Here is a 24062-nt window from a genome sequence, read left to right as displayed (position 1 = left end):
CAGTCCGAGTAGAGTATCACAAAACACATCACTAAAGTATACTAAAATAAGGTTATTTACTTAAAAATGATACATTGGATGTAATCTATATATAGAACAAAGCAATTAATGGTAAACTTAATAAGGCACCTTTTAAACCAGATGCTGTACAAAATACATTTAGTGTGTTACATATCAAAGATGAATCTATATTTTTGGTGTTTTACAATTGCATAATAAAATTGTTTGTTTTTAACCCTTCTTTCAATGTCTATGTACAACTTCCCTAATTAAGCTATAATGATATTTTCATTTTATACAACATATACTACATTTTAGTTTTTAAATGGGCAAGGACAATGGTCACTAAAAGGGCTTAAATAATTCCACTGAAAGCATAGTATAGTACAGAGCACGAGCTAAAATTACAATAATATATTTAATCCTTTGCAAAAGCAGTATTCACATACTTTCCTTATGGGATGATCATTACATGTGGCTTTGTATGCTGCTGCCCGAGATTTAATTCAGTTTTTATGAACATGTCAGTTCTCTGCAGTTTTCACTGTGACTCTCATAAATAGCACTAAGGCAAGAGGATGAACTGCTACCCTATTTTAACACCTGACTGAAGCAAATAATAAATACTACCCTTTAAACAGTACAAGAGCTACAACAATCTTTTTAAAAAAATCAATTAGTATTTCTGTTGAGATTATTTTAGATGTTTGCAACATTTCCAAACAACGTGTATGCAAAGAAACACAAGTGATTTAATTTATAAAATCTTGCCTGGAATAAATCATTCATTATCAAATTTGATCTTGGGCCAGTTTAAGAGATACAGGATTCTTTAAAAGTTGTGTTACATTTTTGTTCTAAACAGAAGAAAAGCATATGAAAGAGAAAGGTACTGAGTATTTTAGAGTGAATAAATAAAAAATCTGGCCTATTCTAGGAAAACATAATTTTCAAAAACTATAGGCCACTTTCTAAGTTTAGGGACACTTCCAGACATCGGAAATGCAACATAAAATGTTGACTGAAAGATCTTCTGTGAAAACATTTCCAGAGAAATTAGATTCAAATTTTGTACTTCAGAAATTTGTTCAAAAGAAAGCACAGGGAAAGCTCAGAATGAATGCACTGAGGCGGATCCTGGTGTGCCTTTAATTCTGTAGGTATTTACCAGTATAAAGGGAATTCAGTAAAAGGAATTTTCTTTGAGGGCTAACTTCTATTGTATTCAGGTAGCTTTGGGTTTTTGCTTGTTTTTATGTTTTACTTATTTAAAAGGATGACAGACAGAAGCCACACATTTTTAAAATTTTTAAATTTAAAATTTTTTAAATTTAAAATTTTAAAATTGTAAGTGGGGCCAAATAATGGCTTCTAGGGTTTTACAAATTATTAACTATAAGGTACGATGTAATACTTCCTCAGTCTTAAATATTTCACTTACTGGATGAACTCAGAAATTTAACAGCAAGAGTAAGGAGAAGAAAATAAGTTTCATGCATATTTTTTTTGGACTTTGGGATTTCAAAATGGCATCATTTGCTTTTTAAAGAACATGCTACCTTAGAAAATATTTTTATTGAACAAGTTGCTAAAGTTAATTCTTGATACTACTCTTATTAGATGTATTTAAAAAAATCAATATAGTGGTCTTGTACTTATATACTACCTGTAATTGTCTGCTTCCACCCACTATTTCAACATTTTTAAGAATAGAGTTTGCCTTTCTTTACATACGTTCTTTGTTAGTAAGATGACAAATAATGTTCAGGATTTATAGTTTAACCAATAAAAAATAAAGCAAGATTAACCTTAGATTAAAATCAGAGCTCAGAAGTGTTCTTAAGTCACAAGGCAACATGGATTAGAATCTCTCTCAGTATAGGGAAGGACATTCTGAAAGAACATGTTATTGGGTATTATCAATACGCACATTTACTTATTTTTGTGAACACTTCAAATTTTAATTATGTTAGATGAAAATTACTAAACTTAGTCAAAACTATTAAAGCAGATTCCAAATTTGTTAAGTTTGATGTATAAATACGTAAGAGTTTCCTTAAATGCCAGTCAGATTTTTGGTAATGGATGGATACATGCCCTGATTCCTCCCCTTTAAAGACTTTTAAAAAAGTTGTGATATAATCACATTTATTTTATGTTACAGTCAAAGAAAACTATTTCACTTTATGCACCCATGAGTTGTTTACTCAGGATAAGACAATACTTAAAAGGCATTGGAGAAGTTTAAGTAAATCAGAATTATTCCTTGGGATAACAAGGCATCCATAAAATATGTAGCATTTTATTGAGTAACAGCTATATGGTATAGATACAGGTAATGAGTAGATACTGAACTTTTTTGCCTGACTCTTCATTGTCTTCACAAGTTATGGAACAGAAATCATAAAACCAAAAACCTCAAATGATTTAAACGCCCCAAACATCTGTTGATAAGTTTATATCAGCTCTGAAACAGAAACTTCTAATTGGAGGATCCTTTCATAAAGAAAAATTGAGATGACAGCATCTTAATGAAAGTATATGCTTAGATAACAAAGTCCTAGATTTGATACACTACTTTGAATGCATTAATTCTGACAATTTACAAGTAGTTCTATGTTATAACATTTTTTTCTGATGATCTTTTAATTTTCTTCCCTTAAGAATGGGATATGAGGTACACATGAGAGCTGGTTTCTACAGTATGAATGTATGTACATATATAAAATATGGTTGTAGAGGTGTTTTGCAAATAAAGCATATTACACACAAAATATAAATAACTTCCCTTTTAAAAGTTACTGAGAATAAAGAATATAGAACATGATTATAGGCACTTACATTGCTATCAAATGCAGTAATTAGTAATTCACTTCAATAAGAAGTGTTTTCTTTAGAAGGTTCATGGCATTGGAAGTTCCAACTTTGGATAAGATGCTTTTCATGACAAAAGTAAGAATTACCGAAAAGAAAGAAAGAGAAGGAAGGGGTGGGGGGAGAGGAAGGGGAGGGAGGAAGGAAGAAAAAGATGGTGATGAAAGGAAAACAGTCCAAATTTACAGACACTTTAAACTTCTTTTGGCCTTTATATCAACTTTTATGTTAAAAAATAAAGTTGGCAGAGAAGCTAGCTCACTTGCAAGGTAAATAAATGGTTTTTATGTGATTGGAGAATCTTGGTCAGATAATGCATTTTTAAAGCACAAAACCACCAGCCACCAGCATCTTCCTGTGCATTCATAAATCATTTTCTTCTAATTCAAATGGCAGCAGAGGAATCCTGGTGTGGGCGTGTGTGTGTACACACAGACCAATATCAAAGCCTGTCAAACTATCAAGCTACTGTATCCCAAACAGATCATAATCCATAGGCTGTTTACAAAGGTGGAATACAAATAGATTAATTTTCCTCAGGTAGAAGGCAAGAGTGTGTATTTCTCCATCTCTGCTGAATTCATTTATCTTCTTAAGGCTTTCACAGAAAGCACCATTTTATGAATAGGGAATTCAGTACCCAGAGTCTGACTGAAGACTTATTAATAATCAGGATTGAAGTCTTGATGCAGTTCATAAAAACCCAATAAAAAAAAAAGGCATCAAAAACCACATTTAAAATAAAGCTGTCCATATATAAAGAACAAAGTGTTTAGAAGTTCCCAGCTTGTTATTCTACAGAGTACTGAAAGGTTTAGTATTAGCAGCCTGTGAAGGTGTGGTGAGGAGAGAGTCTGAGAACCAAGTCAGCATCCGTATTCTACTCTAACTCCACCTGCTCCTTGGGTGAAAACAGTTCTTGCAGTCTAGAATTGCTCCTCATGACTGTTTTCACCGTCAAATCTTTACATCCTGGGATTCAACCATCTTGGCAAGTGTCTTCTTGATTCTCAGAGCTGTAAGTCTGGAGGCTGGATTGTGGGCCCAGCATTCTGACATGAGCTTCAGAACTGCTCGTAGACACTGAAAAGTAAAGAGAATATAGTGAGCACATAAAGATCTTTGACGATACTTACCAATCACCTCCTCAGGGGACGGAGCTCTACTTACTTCATCACTGTTCCATCGATTGGACACAATTGGCCGCAAACGCTTCACACACACAACTTCACGCATATCTTCGTATGACGGATCATTGGGCACCATATTGTAATATGGCAACTGGTACTCTTCTACTATCCCTATAGGGAGTGAGAAAACACAGTGGGCACAAAAATGGCTGGACAAAATATATCAACCTACTCAGCACCTCTTACTGAACTATGGGAGATAAAACGGATTCCTACATAAAGAAGAGAATTATAGAGTGAATGATTCACTTTTAATAGTAAATGTGTTTTCTTCTCTTTTTCTATGCCTAAATATTTTCTCTACCTCCATCAGGGTCCCCATCATACCTGTGGACATACCTATATCCCTTAAGAAAAGTAAGGTGAAGCACTCATTTACCTTCAATTTTTATTTATGTATTTATTTTGCGTGTACACATGTGTGTGCGCGCGCGAGAGCAAGCAAGCCAAGGAGGGGCAGAGGGAGAGGGAGAATCTTAAGCAGGCTCCATGCTCAGCACGGAGCCAGATGTGGGGCTTGATCTCCCAACCTTGAGATCATGACCTGAGCTGAAACCAAGAGCCGGTCACTTACCCAACTAAGCCAGCCAGGCACCCCTTCGATTTTTAATTTGATTACTTATATACATAATTGTTCTTATTAACGAATGTGGCTTTTGTTTTTTGTTTTGTCTTATTTCCTTCTGCCGCAGAAAGACAACATGATATGCAGAAAAAAGTTAACGCAGCAGGCTGGAGACTGCTATCCTCTGAAAAGGCCTGCTTGCAGGGTTGCCGCTGGGCCGGTATCTGGGAACTTGCTGGGTTAACAATTCCCTACACACTCATATAAAACTCTCCCTAAATGATAAGGGTCACTCACTGTGTGCCTAGACTATTTGTACAAACAGTATTGGTTTATGCTGAACACCTGCTCTCTTTCTAGGAGTTCGGAATTCTGGTACATGCTAGGCAGAGGGTGCCCATGTGATCAGCTCCAAAAATATCTTTGGCTACTAGGTCTCTAATGAACTTTCCTAGATGACAATATTTCACATGTTGTCATAACTCACTGCTGGAGGACTTAAGCACATCCTGTGTGACTCCACTGGGAGAGGACTTCTGGAAGCCTGTGCCTGATTTCCTCTGAACTTTGCTCCATGCACCATTTCCCTTGGCTGATTTTATCTGTATCCTTGCACTGTAATAAATCTTAGCTGTGAGGACAACTATATGCTGAATCCTGTGTGTCCTTGTAGTGAAATCAAAGAACCTGGGAGTGGCCTTGGGAATCCCTGACATATATGACATCTAAATTATATAAATGAAGCTGTTACTTTTTTTGAATAATGAGGCTACAAACATAACTGGAAACCTACTACCTAAAGTCTTACCTCCTGTGATACAACGACGAGCCATTTCCCAAATGATCAGGCCAAAGCTATAGATGTCGGCCATTATGTAGGGCTGGAAATGGTTTTTATTCAAGCTCTCGTCTAGCACTTCTGGAGCCATGTAGCGTTTGGTACCCACCCTGGTGTTTAAGGGTACGTCAACCTCATTTGTGTCGCTGAAACAGAAGACAGTGTTCAGGTTGAGGGCCAGGAACAAAATAGTTTATCTTGCATTTGTGTCTCATTTTGTAAGTCAGACTCTTCCCTCCGTGTGTACACACACACACACACACACACAAAACACATAAATATATAAAAAATAAGATTAAAAAAAAAACTATCTAACCTACTAATCTTATATCAACATTCCCTTAACAGAATTCCTTATGACTGGATAAGATGTTAAAATTTAGCATTTCCCAGATTTTAGAAAAGTAATATACCCTTTAATACATGTTACATATTACACAAAACCCCAGGAGGGTCTGGGGCGGCACTCAATCAGAATCATTACTGTCTGCAGTGAAAAGTTAAGTATGAATATTCATATTATCCTGGATAAAGACAATAAACATCTCACATCAGTTCAAGTTTCGTCACCAAATTTAGTGCCTCTCTAAGAAAAAGAACAGTACTGAATATAAGAAAGAGCAGTAGATAATTAACGTCCCAGAACAAGCGAATGTAAAAATAAGCTGAGAGGAATCAATGCTTTTACTGTTCTCACGTGATAAACTCAGCGTTTGTGACACAAACGCTTTCTTTTTGGGTCCAACTTAGTTCTAGTGTGAGTAATGTTTACATAATCATATTGACAATCAGTAATAAATGATGTTTATTGGTTTTTCAATTTTGGGACTAAATTTTAGAGTTGGAAGACATAAATGCTTTTGTTGTTTAGGCCCCCGATTCTGGCAGGTTCTGGAAACTACTCCGAAGCCAAGATTAATATAACATATTTTGGATTTTATTAAACAGTACCTGATGAGTATTTGAGCCAATAAACACCACAATGATAAAGAACCACAGGATCAGAACACTGTAACAACTAGGGAAGAAGATTTAAATTTTAACATTTGCTTTTTTATGGACTAGTACTTTTATTTTATAACCTGAAAATGAATTCTGAAATGTAAACTGGCTGCTGTATCCTAGAGTTGTAACAATATTAAAACAGTTTCAGTAGTTACCTAAAATTCTGATAATGCTATTTTAAAAATATCGACAATTTCAAGTGGTGATGGAGAAATGGCATAACTTCTGTTTATGGGACTGTAAACTGACGAACGCTTCCTAAAGGAAGAGCTTGCAATTATACTATACTATACAGGCACATACTCTGTTTAGCCCCTTCTCTAGGAATCCACCACAAACAAATACTTACACAAGCAGTCAAGGATATTACATATGGGTAAAATACAATTAAAGCATTTTTTTAAATAATAAAGTAGAGATAACTTTAATGCCCATCAGCTGGGTCATAGATGAAATAAATTATAGTACATCCACATAATGGAAAACTGCATCAACGCTGTTAAAAAGAATGAAGCAAATCTATATAAATTACAATAGAATGATGTCGAAGACAATAAAAAGCAGGAAATCAGGAACTATGTAGAGTAGGTTGTAATTTTTTAAAAACAAAACAAAACAAAACAGAAAACCCAGAGAAACAGAACACCAAGACAGAAAATCCCAATTATTTATTTATATAACCAGATAAGCCCAAATACATGTTTGGAATTCCACTATCTTGAATCCAAATAGGCAAATATCTTTTGGAGGTTACAATGATTTCAAAACACAGGCAAAGAACTGCTTACCTATTGAATTTAACAGCAAGGCCCAGGTCAGCAATACAGCAACTTCCATTTCTCTTAATGAGGATGTTTTTGCTCTTTAGGTCTCGATGAGCAATCGCAGGCTTTCCTTGGGTGCCATAAATTTCAGTGTGGAGATGGCACAGACCACAGGCAGCTGAATAAGCCAACTTGAGTAGGGCTCTGGTGTCTAGTGTAGCGCATTTCAGGAAATCATAGAGAGATCCATTTTCATGGTAATCAGTAATCAAATAGAGCTGAGTCCAGGAACCTGTACCTTTAATGTCTGCCGCTATGAAACCTGTTCAATTAATGGGTTTAAAGGGTTAGTTATTATAAATGGGTAAGAAGAATAATGAATGCTCATTTAGGATACTGAGAATAACTTGGGTATCTTGTACAGATAATAAAAATTTAATTTGCCTAGCAAGATCTCTTGAATTTGTACCATTCTTTCCTACCATTTTCACAGATATAACTCTACATTTCTGCAATATATTTAAAATAATCTTAATGATAATCATGAAAATGACAATCATATGACTAAGAAAAAGATCACATATCAGAAAATAACCTGGGGAAATGCTATCCATCTCCATGATTCTCTAAGCATGAAGAACTGTAAGAAGAAGGAGTGTGGAAAAGCTCTCAATTTCAAATTGAAAAGTGGACACATTAAAATAATAAAGTTAAAATGTTCAACCACGAGTTTGCTCCTAAGCCAGCTCCCATTTGCCCATCAAGCCTATCTATCTGGCTCACTGATAAGCGGGGCAATGATACCGGCCTCCTTTCTTTCTTTTTCTTGTCCCCTTTCCCTTCAGAAGAAGGTGAGTGAGTGCTGGGTTGAATAGTGCGCACCCCCCACTCCATGCCAATTCACGTCCACTTGGTACTGGTATATGTGACCTTATTTGGAACAGGGTCTTTGTAGATGTAACCAAGTTCAGAGAAGGTCAATACTAGATTCAAGTGGGTCCTGATTCAATGACCAGTATCCTTACAAGAGGGGAATGTGGACATACAAGGGAGAAGGCCATGTGACAACAGAGGGTAAGAGTGCTATCTCCAAGCCAAGAAGTGCCAAAAATTGCTGACAGTTACCAGAAGCTGGGAGGAGGTAAGGAAGAGGCCCTTCCTAGAGCCTTCAGAGAGCACGGCCCTGCCGACACCCTCCTTTTAAACTTCTGGCTTCCACAAGTCCGGGAAAATAAATTTCTGTTGTTTTAAGCCACCCAGTTTGTGGTAATTTGTTGTGACAGCCCTTAGGAAACTAACAGTTAAGTGTCTGGAATACTTGTGGCAATGTGCTATGCTCTCTCTAAATTAAAGGGTAGGGAAATAGTAGCTGAAAAGTCAGGAAAGCTAGAGGAGTTTCTGCACCCTACTAATCAGATCATACATAAATTATTTTTCTATTTTGTAAATGAAGGTGGGGGGGTTGGTTTATAAAAGGCAAAAGGCACATATAGTTAAAGTTACACTAGAAAATTGCTTAAATTACCTTTAAAAAAACTTGGGCTGTATTACTATATGAGTAAGTCCAACAAATTAGCACTACTTTGAATTTGAAACTCCCTATTGTTTTCCTAGTTGGAGAGTAAATAAAGTGGTTGGTGGGCATTCAGGATTGTTTTGGAATTAAACCGTGTATTCTCGTGGGTTTCCTTTAGCCAGATGCACATAACGGAATTCACGTATGTTTTCAAAGTCCGTGTGGCAGGCTTCCACTGCACCCCACTAACCCTGTCAGAATATGGAATCGGGCGAAACCAAACGTGTACCCACCAAGTATGTTTTCGTGGCGCATCAGCACAGTCTGATAGATTTCCGTTTCTCGAAACCAGCTAGCTTCTTCAGTGGTAAAAAACACTTTGACTGCCACCTTTTCACCACGCCATTTACCCATCCACACTTCTCCATACCGGCCTTTACCAACTTGCCGAACCATCTGAATCTGTTTGGCAATAGTTCGCTGAACCTTCACGATAAAAGCAGAATGTTTGTGGAGTTCTTGATGAAAAGAACTGGCTAAGACTGAGAAAGTGGCCCGATAGCCTGTCCCATCAAAAAGGACGGGATGTACAACCAACCCACCCCAATGGTGGAATTTATAAAGGATTTAAAAGAAGATGAAACAACGTACAACATACATTGTGAAATCGCACACTAACAGGTTAGGTGACATGACAGATTGTTTGCAGAAATGGTCAACATAATTCTGTTCCCAGTCCCAGTCCACACCCTTGGGTAGTCTCCTCTGCAGACTCTGGGCGTGGCCACAGGATTTGCTTTTGGCAATGGAACAACCGCAGATGTGATGCAAGTAGAGACTTGAAAAGTGTTTGTGCTCCAGGGCTTGCCCTTCCTTGCTATTCCGGAGAACTCTATGAGGGGTGGAAAAACCCTGGAAGCCCCTGGCCCTGTCCGTGAACTATATCATCTAATTCTCTAGCTGAGCAGGTCCAGAAAAGGAACTGCCCAGCAGATCCACAGAATCATGAGAGATAATAAATGTTTGTTGCTTCAAGCCACTAAGTTTAGGGATGCTTTGTTATGCAGCCAAATCTAAATGTTAGTTACAAATCTTCCACTCAAGTCATTAAGACCCTACATGATCTGGCCCCTGCCTGACTCTGCGCCTCATCATTTGCTCTCATGACCCACCTCTTACTCCCCTTACTTCAGCTTTTAGAATTCATTCCTGCATATTCCTGTCTCAAGAGTCTTTCTGCATGTGCAGTTCCCTTTACTTAAAAGGGTTGTTTCTCTGTGAAACAGCTTCATAGCACACGTATACCTCTCAGCTGCTGCACTTATCACAATTACAATTTTATTATTATTTATATATGGATTTGTTTGAATTCTATTCCTTCCTACTCACAGAATATAGGGATTTGTTTAGGGGAACACTTGAAATATAGTAAGTGCTTTCATTAATTTTTGTTGACTCAAAGATGCACATTAATTGCTACCTTTCATTTTCAGAAGCACTAATGGCCATTCTAAATATTAAAAAGAACCCTAAGGTCCTGGCTGGAAATGCAGTTAAAATGAATTACATTTTGTGCATACCTAAACTGACTTACTTTATGGATCAGTTATTTCAGAATCCTTTTGTAATTTTTAAAGAAGTCAGGATTATTGAGGTATAAGTTACATACAACAAAATCCACTCTTTTTGAGAACTGTTTGACAAGTGTATACAGTCATATAACCATCACCACAATTAAGATAGAGAACGTTTCCATCACCCAAGAAAGTTCCCTCTTGCCTCTTTAAAGTCAGTCCCCTCCCCACCCACCCCCAGGCCCTGGCATCACTGATCTGTTTTCTTTTCCTACAGTTTGATCTTTTCTGGAATATCACATAAGTGAAAACATACAATATGTAGTCTTTTGTGTCTAGTTTCTTTCGCTTAGCATAAAACACTTCAAAATCCATCTGTATTGTTGTTGCCTGTATCAGTAGTTCCTTTTTTATTGATGAGGAATGTTCCACTGTATGAATGTACCATGACCTGTTTATCCATTTACCAAATGATGGACTTTTGGGTTGTTGACAATTTATGTCTTACGAATAAAGCTGCTGTGAACGTTCACATTCAGGTCTTTGTGTGGGCATGTCTGCAGATCTCTTCGGTGAATACTTAGCGGAAGAACTGCTTCACCGTATAGAAAGTATATGCTTAACCTTTTCAGTCAACTATCAACCCGCTTCCCAATGTGACGGAAATGTTTTCATTTCAATCAGCAATGTACGAGATTTCTAGTTGATCTGTACTCTTTTCCGCACTTAATATTCTCAGTCTTAGTCATGCTAGTGGATGTGCAGTATCTCACTTTAATGTTTAACTTGCAATTCCCTGCCTTTTCTTGTGCTTATCTGCCGCAATTCCTTTCTCTTCTTTTGGGAAGTATCTGTTCAAATCTTTTGTCCATTTTAAAAAATGGGGTTGTCTTACTACTGAATTGTAGACATTCTTTCAGATCTGTGTTGCCAGTTTGTGACTTATTTTTTCCTTTGCTTAAGCTAAGTGTCTTCTGAAAAGGAAAAGTTTCAAATTTTAAAAAAGCCTAATTTATCATTTTAAAAAATTATTCATGCCTTTTGTGTCCTAAGAAACCTTTGCCTAACCCAAGGTCACAATGATTTTCTAAAACATTTTCTTTTAAAGGTTTTTAGACTTTAAATTTTACATTTTACATTTAGGTCTATGGTCCATTTCAAGGTAATTTCATATTTGGAGATAAGGGTCGAGATACACATTTTGGGAAATGGATGCTCAATCTTCCCTGCACCATTTGTGGAACAGACGGTCTTCTCCCCACCGAATGACTCTGGCACCCAAATCAAGTGACATTTGTGTCCATTTCTGTGCCCTCTATTCTCTTCCACTGACACACACTTATCCTTATCCTTAAGGACCACACTAAGCTGATTACTGTAGCTTTACAGTAGGTCCAGAAAGCAGGCAGTGAATCTTTTGTTCTTTTTCAAAAGTGTTTTGGCTCTTCTTTGCATTTCCATATAAATGTTAGATCAGTTTATCAATTTCTACATACGTTTGCTGATTTTGGACTGAATGGAACTATAAGTCAACTTAGGATAACTGAAATTTTAATACTGAGTCTACTGAGTCAAAAACAGGATATATATCTCCCCTTATTTAGGGCTCTGTTAATTTCTCTTGGCAGTGTTTTCTAATTTTCAGTGCTCAGGTCTTACATAAATTTTGTTAAGCTTATTCTAAAATATTTGATGTTTTTTGAAACTATTTTAAATGGTACTGCTTTTAACATTTTAATTCCTAACTGCTCATTGCCAGTGTACCTATATTCAATGATTTCTGTGTAGTGACCTTATATTTTACAACCCTGATAAACTCACTTGCTGGTTGTTACAGCTTTATGGTATCATCCTTAAAATTTTTCTTTGTAGATAATCACGCTGTCTGCACATGAAGAGAGTTTTACTTTAACCTTTCCAATTACAGAATTATTTAATTCAATAAATTAAAAAATTAGAGATCAATGTACTTACTTTAAACAAATGCAATTAAACAATTAAAATATGTCTGGATATCTAGTATTTATTAATTTGAAATAGTTATACTTCTCTTAACTAGTGAATTTAATCTTAGGTGCAAGGAATTTATATCTGACTCCTCTTTAAAAGTTGGCTGTTAAAAGCAAAACTTATGAGCTAACTCTAGCACTTATACAGAACTTCATGATCACATTTTCTTTCTTAACTCTGCTTGTGGCTCTATCTTACTGCCTATTCTATTCTTCTTGTCTCACAGTTCTTACTTTTAACCGATTTCTTCTTGCATGACTGCAGCCATCTTTCTAAATAAGAAGGAAGAAAAAAAAAAAGGACCTACTGCAAACCTAGTAATGTTCCCTAATCTGTAACAATCACGCTGCCTACCATCATATAAGGACACAATCTGTACCAATAAACCACTCATATCTATATGATATTTTATCTTACCAATAAAGGTAGTCCGGATCCACTACCAGAACTCTGTGACTGGTCAATGAGGTCTTTTAATGATTCTCCGACTGGAATAAATGCTTCATCTTGTTCCAAATCACGATTATAACGACGTCTGCTTGAGATGCTCTTGCAATAATGTCTTTTAAAAAAGCAGAAAATAACCTACATTAAAATTCCCAAACTACAAAGTTCTAGGGTAAGAAAAATCTTGAGGTTGTCAACACCATCATCCTTCAGATAGAGTCACATCCAAATTAGTCTTACAGGATAATATCTCCTCTGTTAAAGTAATGTCTAGGAATGGAGTTTATGAGGTAGTTCTATGTACATGTTAAAATGGAAAGATGTCCACAGTGCATTGGCTAGTGAAAAAAAAAACAGATTAAAAACAGCACGCAGAGTGTGATCCTAGCTATACAATTTTTAAAAAATTATATATATCTACATATGTCTAAAAAGATCAGAAGAGATATATAACAAGTTGTAAATAGTAGTTATTTCTGGGCATGTTGGAGTACCCACCTTCTACTTTACATAAGCATTCCCGTTTGAATTTGTCAGTATTTTGAATTTTGTTGTATCAAAATGAACAATGAATATAGTTCCATTTTAAAAAAGGGAAAAGGAGCTGATGCAAAGAAATCAAACAAGTTCTCTGAACTCATTCTGACAGTTTTTTTTAATAAAGATTTTATTTATTTGACAGAGAGAGATAGCGAGAAAGGGAACACAAGCAGCGGGAGTGGGAGAGGGAGAGGGAGAAGGAGGCCTCCCGCCAAGCAGGGAGCCCGATGTGGGACTCGATCCTAGGACCCCAGGACCATGACCTGAGATGATGGCAGACGTCTAACGACTGAGCCACCCAGGCGCCCTCATTCTGACAGTTTTGAAGGTTCTTTTTACAATTTCAAATTATGAAATACTTCAAACATACAGGAAAGTAGAGATTTAACTGCAACCCATGTGAAGACCATTAACTGAACAGACATTAACATTATATTTATTTTAAAGACAAAACATTAGAAATATTTGAAGCTCCTGCCATTTCCCTGATAATTCCATTTCCTTCCTTTACTCCTCAGAAACAAACACTATCCTGAAAGGTGGTATGTCCTTCTTATTTGAATATATTCATAAACAACACTGTTTCTCTGGATACAAAGTGACTTGAATGGCATATGCTGTATTACTACTTGATATCTTGCTTAAAAGAAAAAAAACAACTTCCTTATGTTTTATGTATTTATCCATGCTGATACCTGTTTAAAAACAATAGCTCATTTTTATTGATGCTGAGTGTGTCATGCATTGTTCTAGGACTCACTTCCTCTTCATAAAACTCCTAAGAGGTGAATACTATTGCTCCTATTTCACAGACCAGGAAACCATGACCTGGTTCATCATTTGACACCACCAAGTGGTGAAGCTGGGATCCAAACCCAGAGGCCTGGGCCTGGGAGCCACAGTCTCAGTCACTACTATTCTGCCAGGGAAATGATTTAAATGGTACCTCGGGTTCTTGTGAGGAATTTACCACAATTTACTCTGACAGTCATATTTGTTAATTCCAAAAGTTTGTTAATACAAATAGTAATGCAAAAAATATTTTTGTGCCAGGCTCTTGTGCAGGAGTATAAGAATTTCTCAAAGGTACATACACTTTCAATTTTAGTGATATCACTTAATTGCTCTCCAAAGTGGAATAATATGTAAAGTATAATAATAATAATATTATGCTATAAAATATTTATATATGATACTTTATAATACTATTTTAATATTTTATAATATAAATATATTACTATAATCAATATAAATATAAAACATATAATACAATTTTATATTATACTATATTACTATTTATATACATTATACTATATATTATACTATACTATACATTACACTATATATAATACTATTACAATATTTTATAATGTATTATAAAGTATAATATCACAATGTGCATTTTCCCCATGTTCCAAGTTTGCACTAGAATATGCACCTTTTTAGGCAGTTACCAACCTGATGGATATGAACAGACTCATTTTCCCCTGACTTCTAAGAAAGTTCGTATTTTTTCCTATGGTTCATTTTTTTCTGTGAACTGCTCCTCATATTTTTTTTTGCCTATTCTGTAAAGTGCCTATTCATGCTATTTAACAGGGATGTTTTATCTTTTTTTCTCATGGATTCATTAGGAGTTTCTTATATAATCTGGATGCTAAATCTTTGTTAATTATGCTACAAGAGTCTTCTCTCAGTCTGTCAGTATCCTGTCATTCCACTTACTGTGCTTTGTTTTGTTTTTTTAATGTTGTCAATTTAAACTTATCAATTCTCCCCTCCCCCACTTTTTAAAAGATTTTATTTATTTGACAGAGAGAAACACAGTGAGAGAGGGAACACAAGCACGGGGAGTGGGAGAGGGAGAAGCAGGCTTCCCCCCAAGCAGGGAGCCCGATGCAGGGCTCGATCCCAGGACCCTGGGACCACGACTGGAGCCAAAGGCAGATGCTTAACGACTGAGCCACCCAGGCGCCCCAATCTCCCCCCTTTTTGATACATGTTTTTGTGCCGTGTTTAAAGACCATCTTCTCAACCCTAATGTCATTAGCACGTTTTAAAGGTGTTAAAATTCTGATTCTCTCGTTTAGTCCTTTAATCCATTTGGCACTTACAGTAAAGGATGGAAATTACAGAAAACATCAAGTCAGATTTGTTTTCTCTACAGACAGCCCAATGTACTTAGCCATTTTTGAATTTTATTTTTAAAACCTTATATGGGTAATTGACTCACAAATGGCTTAAAATTCGCACAGACGGATGTGCAGTGAAAAATCTTCCTCCTGCCCTATCCCTATGCCATCAAGGAGGAACTGGAAACAGCCTGGAACTGGAACTGTTTCCACAATCTCTTCAGTAATCTTCAGGAGAGCCTTTATGTCTATTTAGATAAAAGATATATATATTGCTGTTCACCTCCTCTGTTTCTCTTTTTTCTTCCAGAAATGGTAGTATGCCATACATGCTGTCCTTGCATCTTGCTTTTTCACTGAGTCCTCTATCTGCGCCCATTCCACACCAGTACACAGAGCCTCCTCTTCCTTTCATGGCGAACAGTATTCCATTGTATGGCAGTTAACCATTCCTTCACCAGGAACATTTACATTGTTTCTAGTCTTATGTCATATAAGGCTAAAATGAAAAAAGTTCCTGGAATATCTTTATACAAATTGCTAGAAGTTAGAACTGAATTTGGAATTTTGATGGCATGCTCTATTGACCTCCTCCTTGAAGGTTATACCGGTTACAAACTGTCCACCATTATAGGATAGCCCATCTTCCCCACACTCTCATCCACGCCCTTATAACACTTTTAGAACTTTGTTTTTAATTTTATCCAAGTTCTATATTCATCTATTTTTTTAAAGATTTTATTTATTTAGGGCGCCTGGGTGGCTCAGTTGGTTAAGCGACTGCCTTCGGCTCAGGTCATGATCCTGGAGTCCCGGGATCGAGTCCCACATCGGGCTCCCTGCTCAGCAGGGAGTCTGCTTCTCCCTCTGACCCTCTTCCCTCTCGTGCTCTCTATCTCTCATTCTCTCTCTCAAATAAATAAATAAAATCTTTAAAAAAAAAAAAGATTTTATTTATTTATGTGGCAGAGAGAGAGAGCCCAAGTAGAGGGAGAAGGAGAAGCAGGCTCCCCGCTGAGCAGGGAGCCTGATGTGGGGCTCGATCCCAGGACCCCAAGATCATGACCTGAGCCGGAGGCAGACGCTTAACCGACTGAGCCACCCAGGCGCCCCTTTCCTTGAGTACTTTGAAGATGCTGCTCTGCTCTATGCATTGTTTCCCCTGAAAAGCCGGCTACCATCATCCTTACCTTTCTTCCTCTATACCTAATCTGCCTTTTTTCTCTGGCTGCATTTAAGATTTTTTGATTACTGGCTTTGAGCAATTTGAAAATGATGTACCTTGGTGTAGTTTTCTTTGAGTTTCTTGTACTTTGGCTCTATGGGTTTACAGTTCTAATTAAATCTGAAAAAAATCTTGGTCTTTATTTCTTAAAATATTTCACTCTCTTGCCTCCTCTTCTCTCCTTTCCTTTGGGAACTCCAGTGTATATACAGTTGATCCTTGAACAACATGGGTTTGAACCACATGGGTCCATTTATATGTAGATCTTTTTCTCAATACAGCATAGTACTGTAAATGCATTTTCTTTTCCTCATGATTTTCTTAATGCATTTTCTTTTCTCTAAGAGCTTACTCTACTCTAAGAATATAGCATATAGTACACACCAGACAAAAAATATGTGTTAATCAGGCATTTTGTTTTATTGGTAAGGCTTCCAGTCAAGAGCAGGCTATTAGTAGTTACGTTTTGGGGGAGTCGGTTATGCACAGATTTTTGACTGCACAGGCATCGGTGCCCCTAACCCCTACACTATTCAACACACATACACACACACACACACACACACACACACATTAGGCTGTTTGAAGTACCACAGCTCACTGGTGCTTAATTCCTTTTTTAAGTTATTTTTTAATGGTTTACTTTGTTTAGTTTTTTTAAGATTTATTTATTTGACAAAGCAAGAGAGCACAAGTAGGGGGAGCAGCAGAGGGAGAGGGAGAAGCAGGCTCCCCACTGAGCAGGGAGCATGAAGCAGGGCTCAATCCCAGAACCCTGGGATCATGACCTGAGCTGATGGCAGGCGCTTAACTGACTGAGTCACCCAGGCACTCTGTTTGTTTAGTTTCTATTGCAATGTCTTCATGCCTAATCCTATTTTCTTCTATAGTATCTAATCTGCCATTAATCTCATCCAGTGTACATTTCATCTCACATAGTACAGATTTCATTTCCTAAAGTTTGATTTGGGTCTTTTTATATCTTCTATGTCTCTATTTCACTTTTTGAACATATAAAATACAGATATAATAACTATTTTAATGCCCCTGTCTACTAATTCTAAAATCTAGATCAGTTCTGGGTTGCTGTTTTTGATTCTTCATTATTGGTTGTATTGGTTGTATTTTTGCATGCCTGGTGATTGTTGACTGGATGACAGACACTGTGAATTTTACCTTGTTGGGTGCTGGGTATTTTTGTATCCCTCTAAATATTCTTGAATTATGTTCTAGGATACAGCTATTTGGAAACAGGACAATCCTGCTTCCAATACTGAAGCAAGACCCTTCTGAGTACTCTAACCAAAGCCCTGTGAATTATGAGGTTTTCAAGTCTCACAGCTGGTGGGAACAGACACTATTCCCAGAATTGTGTGAGCATCAAACAATGTTTTCTTCAGTCTTTTCAGGCACTCTTTCCCAGCCTTGGGTAGTTTCCTCACTTCTATGTGTTGATCAAGATTCAGCTAACTATTTGATGGGAACTTTCTGTAGATATCCAGAGTTCTTTCCCTGTGAAGCACTCTCCTCTCCAGTACTCTGTCCTATGAACTACAACTGCTATTCGTACCCCAGACTCAGCTACACCTCCTGGAGAGTCAGAGCCTTCTGGGCTACACCTGGGTTCCTCCTGTGTCCTACAGCTAGAAACTCTCTCTGGGCAGTAAGGAGGGCAATCATAAGCCTCATTTCATTTATCTCCTGTTTTTTGGGGATTAGTGTCTTTCACTGCCTGATGGGCAGCTATTAGTATGAGTGGGGTTTACTGATTATAGGCTTCACTGTAAGATGACTGCCTGGGCCATTTCATTGGGTCCACTGGGGTCAGTATATTTAGGTCTTTTCTCTTGCGCTGGATGGATTTCCCCAAGATTCTTCCAATTTGTTATTTGAACAAGCCTGGCTGACAGGGTTCTGGGATAGCTGACGGGGCCCACCAATCAGTATGTAAATGTTCAGTTTACCTCCATGTTTTCACTGTAATACCTCTCAATAATGGATGCCACACTAAGAATCTTATCTTTGTTCTTTCCAGAGAATACACTTCTAGTCTTCTATTAGGGAGATGGTGGGGAAGTGACTGTTCAGAATAGGAGTAGCGAATCTCATCATCTGTGGTACTTGCCATCCAAGAGGACCCTCACCTCCCGGTATGCATGTCCTTGTTTAGTTCCCTTCCATAACACAGTAGGGCTGACCTGTGTGACCAGGAGAATGTGGCAGAAGTAATGGTGTGACTTTCGAGTCTAGAATGTATGTAGCTTTGCAGCTTCCACCTTGATCTCTTGGATCACTCACTCTAGGAGGAAAAAGCCAGGCTTCAAGCTACACGGACACTCAAGCAGCTCTGTAGAGAGGTTCACATCAGAGAAACTAAGGCTTCCCGCCAATATGTGAGCCTTAGAAGTGCGCTACCTTTATCTTGGAAGGTGATCTACCAGCTCCAGTCAAGCCTTTAGGCGAACACAGCCTCTGCTGAAGTCTGACTGGATGTAATGAAAGATCCTGACACCCAGTAAGTCACTCCTGAATTTCTGACCCACGATGAGAGACAATAATTGCTGTTTTAAGCCACTGTGTTTGGGAGTGATTTCTTAATGCACTATTGCATAACACACACAGCATCTGACTTTCTAAAAATAGACTTTCAAGCAATCCTCTTGGTTTTACTGCCACTCTCAACTTTACTTCCAGAGATAACTGGTACTGCCAATTCTTGAGCTTCTTGAAGAATTCTATGATATAAACTGGTTGCTTTTTTACTGTCTCAAAATTCTAGCCTAGGAGTCTGATTTTTTAGGTCTGCAAAGTCACTTACTACTGATCCAAAAGCTTCCCAAGTTCCAAAGTTTTTTGCTGTTATCTCCTGTTCTCCTTGTCCTAGTTGGACAAAGAAGTTAAAAACTATTGCTTTTTTACTGGAGGCAGCAAGAGTGAGTATGCTCAATCTGCCTCTTTATCTAAGAATTTCTGCCAGTATAACAGGTGAAAAACAGTATCTCAGTATGATTTTAATTTATATTTTTCATATTGTGAGTATTCTTGAGTCACCTTTTTATTTTGCTTTTAAGACCTCTAAGTATTTCCTTTTAGATAAATATTCATTTTCCCACTGAACTGCTAAGGTTTCTTTCTTTTTGATTTATAAAAGCTCTCTATATTTGAGAAATCAGCTCTCTGTAATATAAGATGCCGATATTTTTCACTGTTTGCATTCTGTTTATGGTGGTTTCTGCCACATAGTAAAGTTTTATTTTTATGTAATTGACACAATTTATTAATTTAAAGTTTTGTTTTCTGTGCATGCGGTTTTTTTGCTTTTCAGTTTTGTGTCAGACTCAGAAAGGGCTTCCACATCCTGAGATTATTTTTTAAAATTCTTCCACTGTTTGTTCCAGTGCTTTCATCCCTTCATTTTCCATATATCTAGTTCCAAGCTGGGTAAAATTTATTCCAATGTAGTTAGCTGATTAAACTTCATTTTAAAAAAAAACAAAAAACTATCTTTTTCCATATAGCTACCTACTACCAAATCCATTTATAGAATTATCCAAATTTTCCCCAGTGATCTGAAATGTTCCCTTTATCATATATTAAATTTCTTTATATACTTGGGTCTATTTATGGGTTTCATAACCTGTTCTACTGATCTCTTGGTCTATTCAATTCATATGCCAGTAAGATAAAGCTTTATTACTGAAGTTTATCCCCTCTTGTTGTTACTCTTCTGTTTTGGCAACTGTCCTCTGAAATCATGACTAAACACAAACAATTCTGAAGCCACAAATAACTAATGAATGATAATGTACTTGGCTTTTGGGGACAGATCTTCAACACTCATATATAAGAAAGTTCAATATTCTATAAATAAGAAAAATCATAAGAACTAATGAACAAAACAAGAAGTATAAAGTTGGGTTCAATTAACTGATTAGTAGTAAGGTCCTCTTTTCCCTTAAGAAAATTATAATCTAGTTAGGAGATTATAACCTAAAGGAGATAGAACCAGAGAATACAAGTTAATGGTGTCTCGATAATTTCTTTGCACTGGCTTTTAAAGAACTGCTCATATCTAATATTCAAAAAATATTTTGTATCAAAATAATTATCTTACTTGTAACAAAAGCAGCTGGAGAAGATGATCATAGCAATTATGCAGACAGCCATAGAAATGAGCACAACCAGCCACCGGATGCTGCCATCAAAAAATGGACCTGACAAGGGAAGTAAACAATAAAGTACACATATTATCTATCACATATTAAAGGGGAAAAATAATTTGTAGTGTTAAATTCTAGAAAGCTTGCTTACTGTTAAAGTCAGAGAAAATATTTTACTGAAAATCATGATCATGCTCTTCTCGGCTAACCTACCTATGACAACAGGGGGCAGTGTAGGTTGTAAATACTGGTTACATAAATTGGTCCGACAACATTCTATCGTTCGGCGTAGCTGGGCTTTTGGTGAATCCTAGAGGAAGAGTAATGATAAAATTAAAAATGGCTTGATATTTTAAGTTTATAATGAGGTTTTTTTTAATATTCATAAATATAATTTCTAATTCACCTGAAAGAACAAGACCTCTGAATTTTATGTGTAAAAAAGATTATTGAAAAATTAGAATCTGTGCTGAAATAGTGAAGACTGTGAAATTATTTTTCCTAAGGAGAACATATGTATGTGGATGGTGTGTTGGAACACTGAACTATAAATTACAAGCATAAGTTCATAAGTATTTTACACCAAAACTTTGGCATATCAATATATAACTATTCATTTGTTTAAATAAAAATGTAAGTCATGGGATCTTTTCCTTAAAAAACATGGATAAGACATTTTATCACAATGATGAACTAGTAGGGTACAAAGAATCTCACAGCAGTGCTTAAGTGGAGGGTAACCCAGTCTAAAGAAAAGAGATGTCAGAAAAAGTAGTCGAGTAAGTAGAAGATACTGCAGAGTCTGCTTACAACAACTACACTGTAACTTACAACAGCTACGCTGTAACCCCACGTAGAAGCAAGTTAAAGCAGATGCAGTGAGGACAAAGGCAAAATATAGAAGCCATATTCCTGAACTTCTCAGCGTCTACCACCAACCAGATATGAGATGCGTCCCTAATAGGTCAGAAAATGAGCAGAGGAAAAGACCGTAGTCATGAGAACAGACATCAACAATTATGTGTGAAGTTTGACTTGATTGGTTCAGTACTTGACAAGTTATTAACTTGAATGCTGACATTTCAGCACTGCCTGGGAAAACTGCCATTCTGAACCAAAATAGTAACAGAAAGGAATTGCTTGTCATTATAAAAGTAGCAACAATATAAGCAGAAATTGACCATGCTATTTTTAAATATCAGATGGCCAGAAAGGAAGAACTTCAGTATGCTCGAGTATGACTTTAAAAAGGTGAATAGGAGTCCATGATTTGAGATTCTACCAGGGAAGGTGGGTCAAGAGTATTTGGAAACTTTCAAAACCACAAGTTTTACACTTTAACTGAATTTTTAACATTAAAACAATTTTTACTTTTAAATGATCATAAAAAGAAAAGACAGATATGTTAGAGGAGTTATACAGGTGACTCTGAAATCCCAGATCGAGGACATTTACACGAAGGATGGAATGAAGAATACATAACTGAAGATGAATACAAGGACTACGAAGCATCCAAGAACAGCTGCAGGAAGGCTAATGATCAAAATGAGCTGAGCCTTGCAGAAGAGAAAATGTAAAGAAAAACGAAGAAAGGGTTTCTCCAGCAATGCTAGAAGACAGACCACCAAGCGATGGATGTGTTGCTGACAGAACATCAGGTGAGGGGGACAAAGATCAGCACCATGCAGTGGGAGCCACTCTCCCAGGCACAGGAAGAGATCCTCCAGGTCTCCTGTGTTCTGCATGAGTGCCTGCCCTTGAAGACGAAGCCGGGTGATCACATCCAGCAAGGGAAGAGAGAGGCCTGGAAGGCTTGTGTGATGGGAAGACTTTAGCAAGAACAAGTGCTGGAGACTGAAGAGCTAAATGTTATACTATTTCTTCTTCTTCTTCTTCTTTTTTTTTTTTAAAGAAAAAGAAAGCAGGGGCGCCTGGGTGGCTCAGTCATTAAGCATCTGCCTTCGGCTCAGATCATGATCCCAGGGTCCTGGGATCGAGCCCCGTGTCGGACTCCCTGCTCCACGGGAAGCCTGCTTCTCCCTCTCCCACTCCCCCTGCTTGTGTTCCTTCTCTGTGTCTCTCTCTGTCAAATAAATAAATAAAATCTTTAAAAAAAAAAAAAAGAAAAACAAAAAGAAAGCAGACTTGGCCAACTAGAGTTTGAAGGCAGCATGGTATTATGGAAAAAGCAAGGGCTCTGGAACCAAAAAGTTTATTAAATCCTAGCTTTGCCACTTACTAACTTTGTGCACGATGAACTTCTCTCTGGGCTTTCGTTTCCTCTGCTGTAAAATGGAGGACAAAAAAACACCTGCCTTATGGGGCAACTGTGAGGAAATGAGGTAGCATATACCAAGTACCTAGCATATTAAATACAAACAGTAAATATTCGATACATTAATTCTTCTTGCTCTAGTAAATGTGACATGATCCTAGTGGGGATTTATATTTATTCCTGCACTCCCCATTCCCATCCGCCACCCATGTCCATTTGTGTGATTTGTCCAGAGTCACGTGAGCTTAGATACTTAGATTTGAATTACAACACTGTTTGTAATTTGGAAATGAGGTTTTCAGTCCCAGGCCTTTAATCTGTAAACCAGGAGGGAGATGGGTGATTGTGCAAAGGAAAAAAAGGAACAGAAATTGCCTGGGGAGCCCTGTTCTCAGGCAGGCCAAGAGGACTAGGTTCTGGAAAGCAATTCCCCTAAACCCTCCCCTAAACTATCCACAAGCCTATGTGATCCTTGTGTAACACAGTCTGTGTGTACCTAGGGATGCACATAACCAGCTTAGCGACTGCTCAGTTATATCATCAAAGCTAACATTTATTAAGCCCTGTGTGCTAAACTCTTTACATATATGTTATCCTATCATTTGATCCTTACAACTCCTTCACAAATGAGAAAACAACTTTAAAAAAGAAAAGCTCCTTGCCCCAAAGTTCTGCAGCTAGTAAGCAGCAGCACACGGAGCTGAATACACATTATAAAGTTTTAGCAACTTACATTAGTGAATTCAATTTGTGATACACCTAGTTTAGGGGGCTTGCAGGATACTGGTTATTACTGTTGAGCTCAGTGCTCTAACCATAGTTCTTCCTTCAATATTTTCAGTGATAAAAAAAATGTATAGAATTTGTGGTTGATAAACATGGAAATGGCATAAAACTGGAAGAAATAATCAAATTAGCATCCCCCCCAAAATCCTGACAAATTACAG

General features: G+C 37.1%; 2 protein-coding genes across 9 annotated transcripts in view; one reads left to right on the top strand and one right to left on the bottom strand.

The window, feature by feature from the left end:
* MMRN2 (multimerin 2) overlaps positions 1 to 5405 on the top strand; it is a 28492-nt gene extending 23087 nt beyond the window's left edge. Inside the window, exon 9 of the mRNA XM_027586546.2 lies at positions 4757 to 5405. Within this exon, the coding sequence (XP_027442347.1) occupies positions 4757 to 4896 (140 nt within the window). The 3' untranslated portion in view covers positions 4897 to 5405. The remainder of the gene's footprint in view (positions 1 to 4756) is intronic.
* The window catches only part of BMPR1A (bone morphogenetic protein receptor type 1A), a 135900-nt gene continuing 111877 nt past the window's right edge, over positions 40 to 24062 (bottom strand). For all 8 annotated transcript variants that reach the window (XM_027586675.2, XM_027586724.2, XM_027586719.1 and 5 more), the window contains 8 exons: positions 21054 to 21150; positions 20795 to 20894; positions 12754 to 12898; positions 9046 to 9238; positions 7261 to 7558; positions 5438 to 5613; positions 4045 to 4175; positions 40 to 3957 (listed from right to left, as the gene is read on the bottom strand). In XM_027586675.2, the coding sequence (XP_027442476.1) occupies positions 3832 to 3957; positions 4045 to 4175; positions 5438 to 5613; positions 7261 to 7558; positions 9046 to 9238; positions 12754 to 12898; positions 20795 to 20894; positions 21054 to 21150 (1266 nt within the window). In that variant the 3' untranslated portion in view covers positions 40 to 3831. The remainder of the gene's footprint in view (positions 3958 to 4044; positions 4176 to 5437; positions 5614 to 7260; positions 7559 to 9045; positions 9239 to 12753; positions 12899 to 20794; positions 20895 to 21053; positions 21151 to 24062) is intronic.

This window comes from Zalophus californianus, chromosome 15, assembly GCF_009762305.2.
Source record: "Zalophus californianus isolate mZalCal1 chromosome 15, mZalCal1.pri.v2, whole genome shotgun sequence".
Taxonomy (NCBI): domain Eukaryota; kingdom Metazoa; phylum Chordata; class Mammalia; order Carnivora; family Otariidae; genus Zalophus; species Zalophus californianus.
Note: the sequence above shows the minus strand (reverse complement) of the source record. Positions and strands in the feature narration are given on the sequence as shown.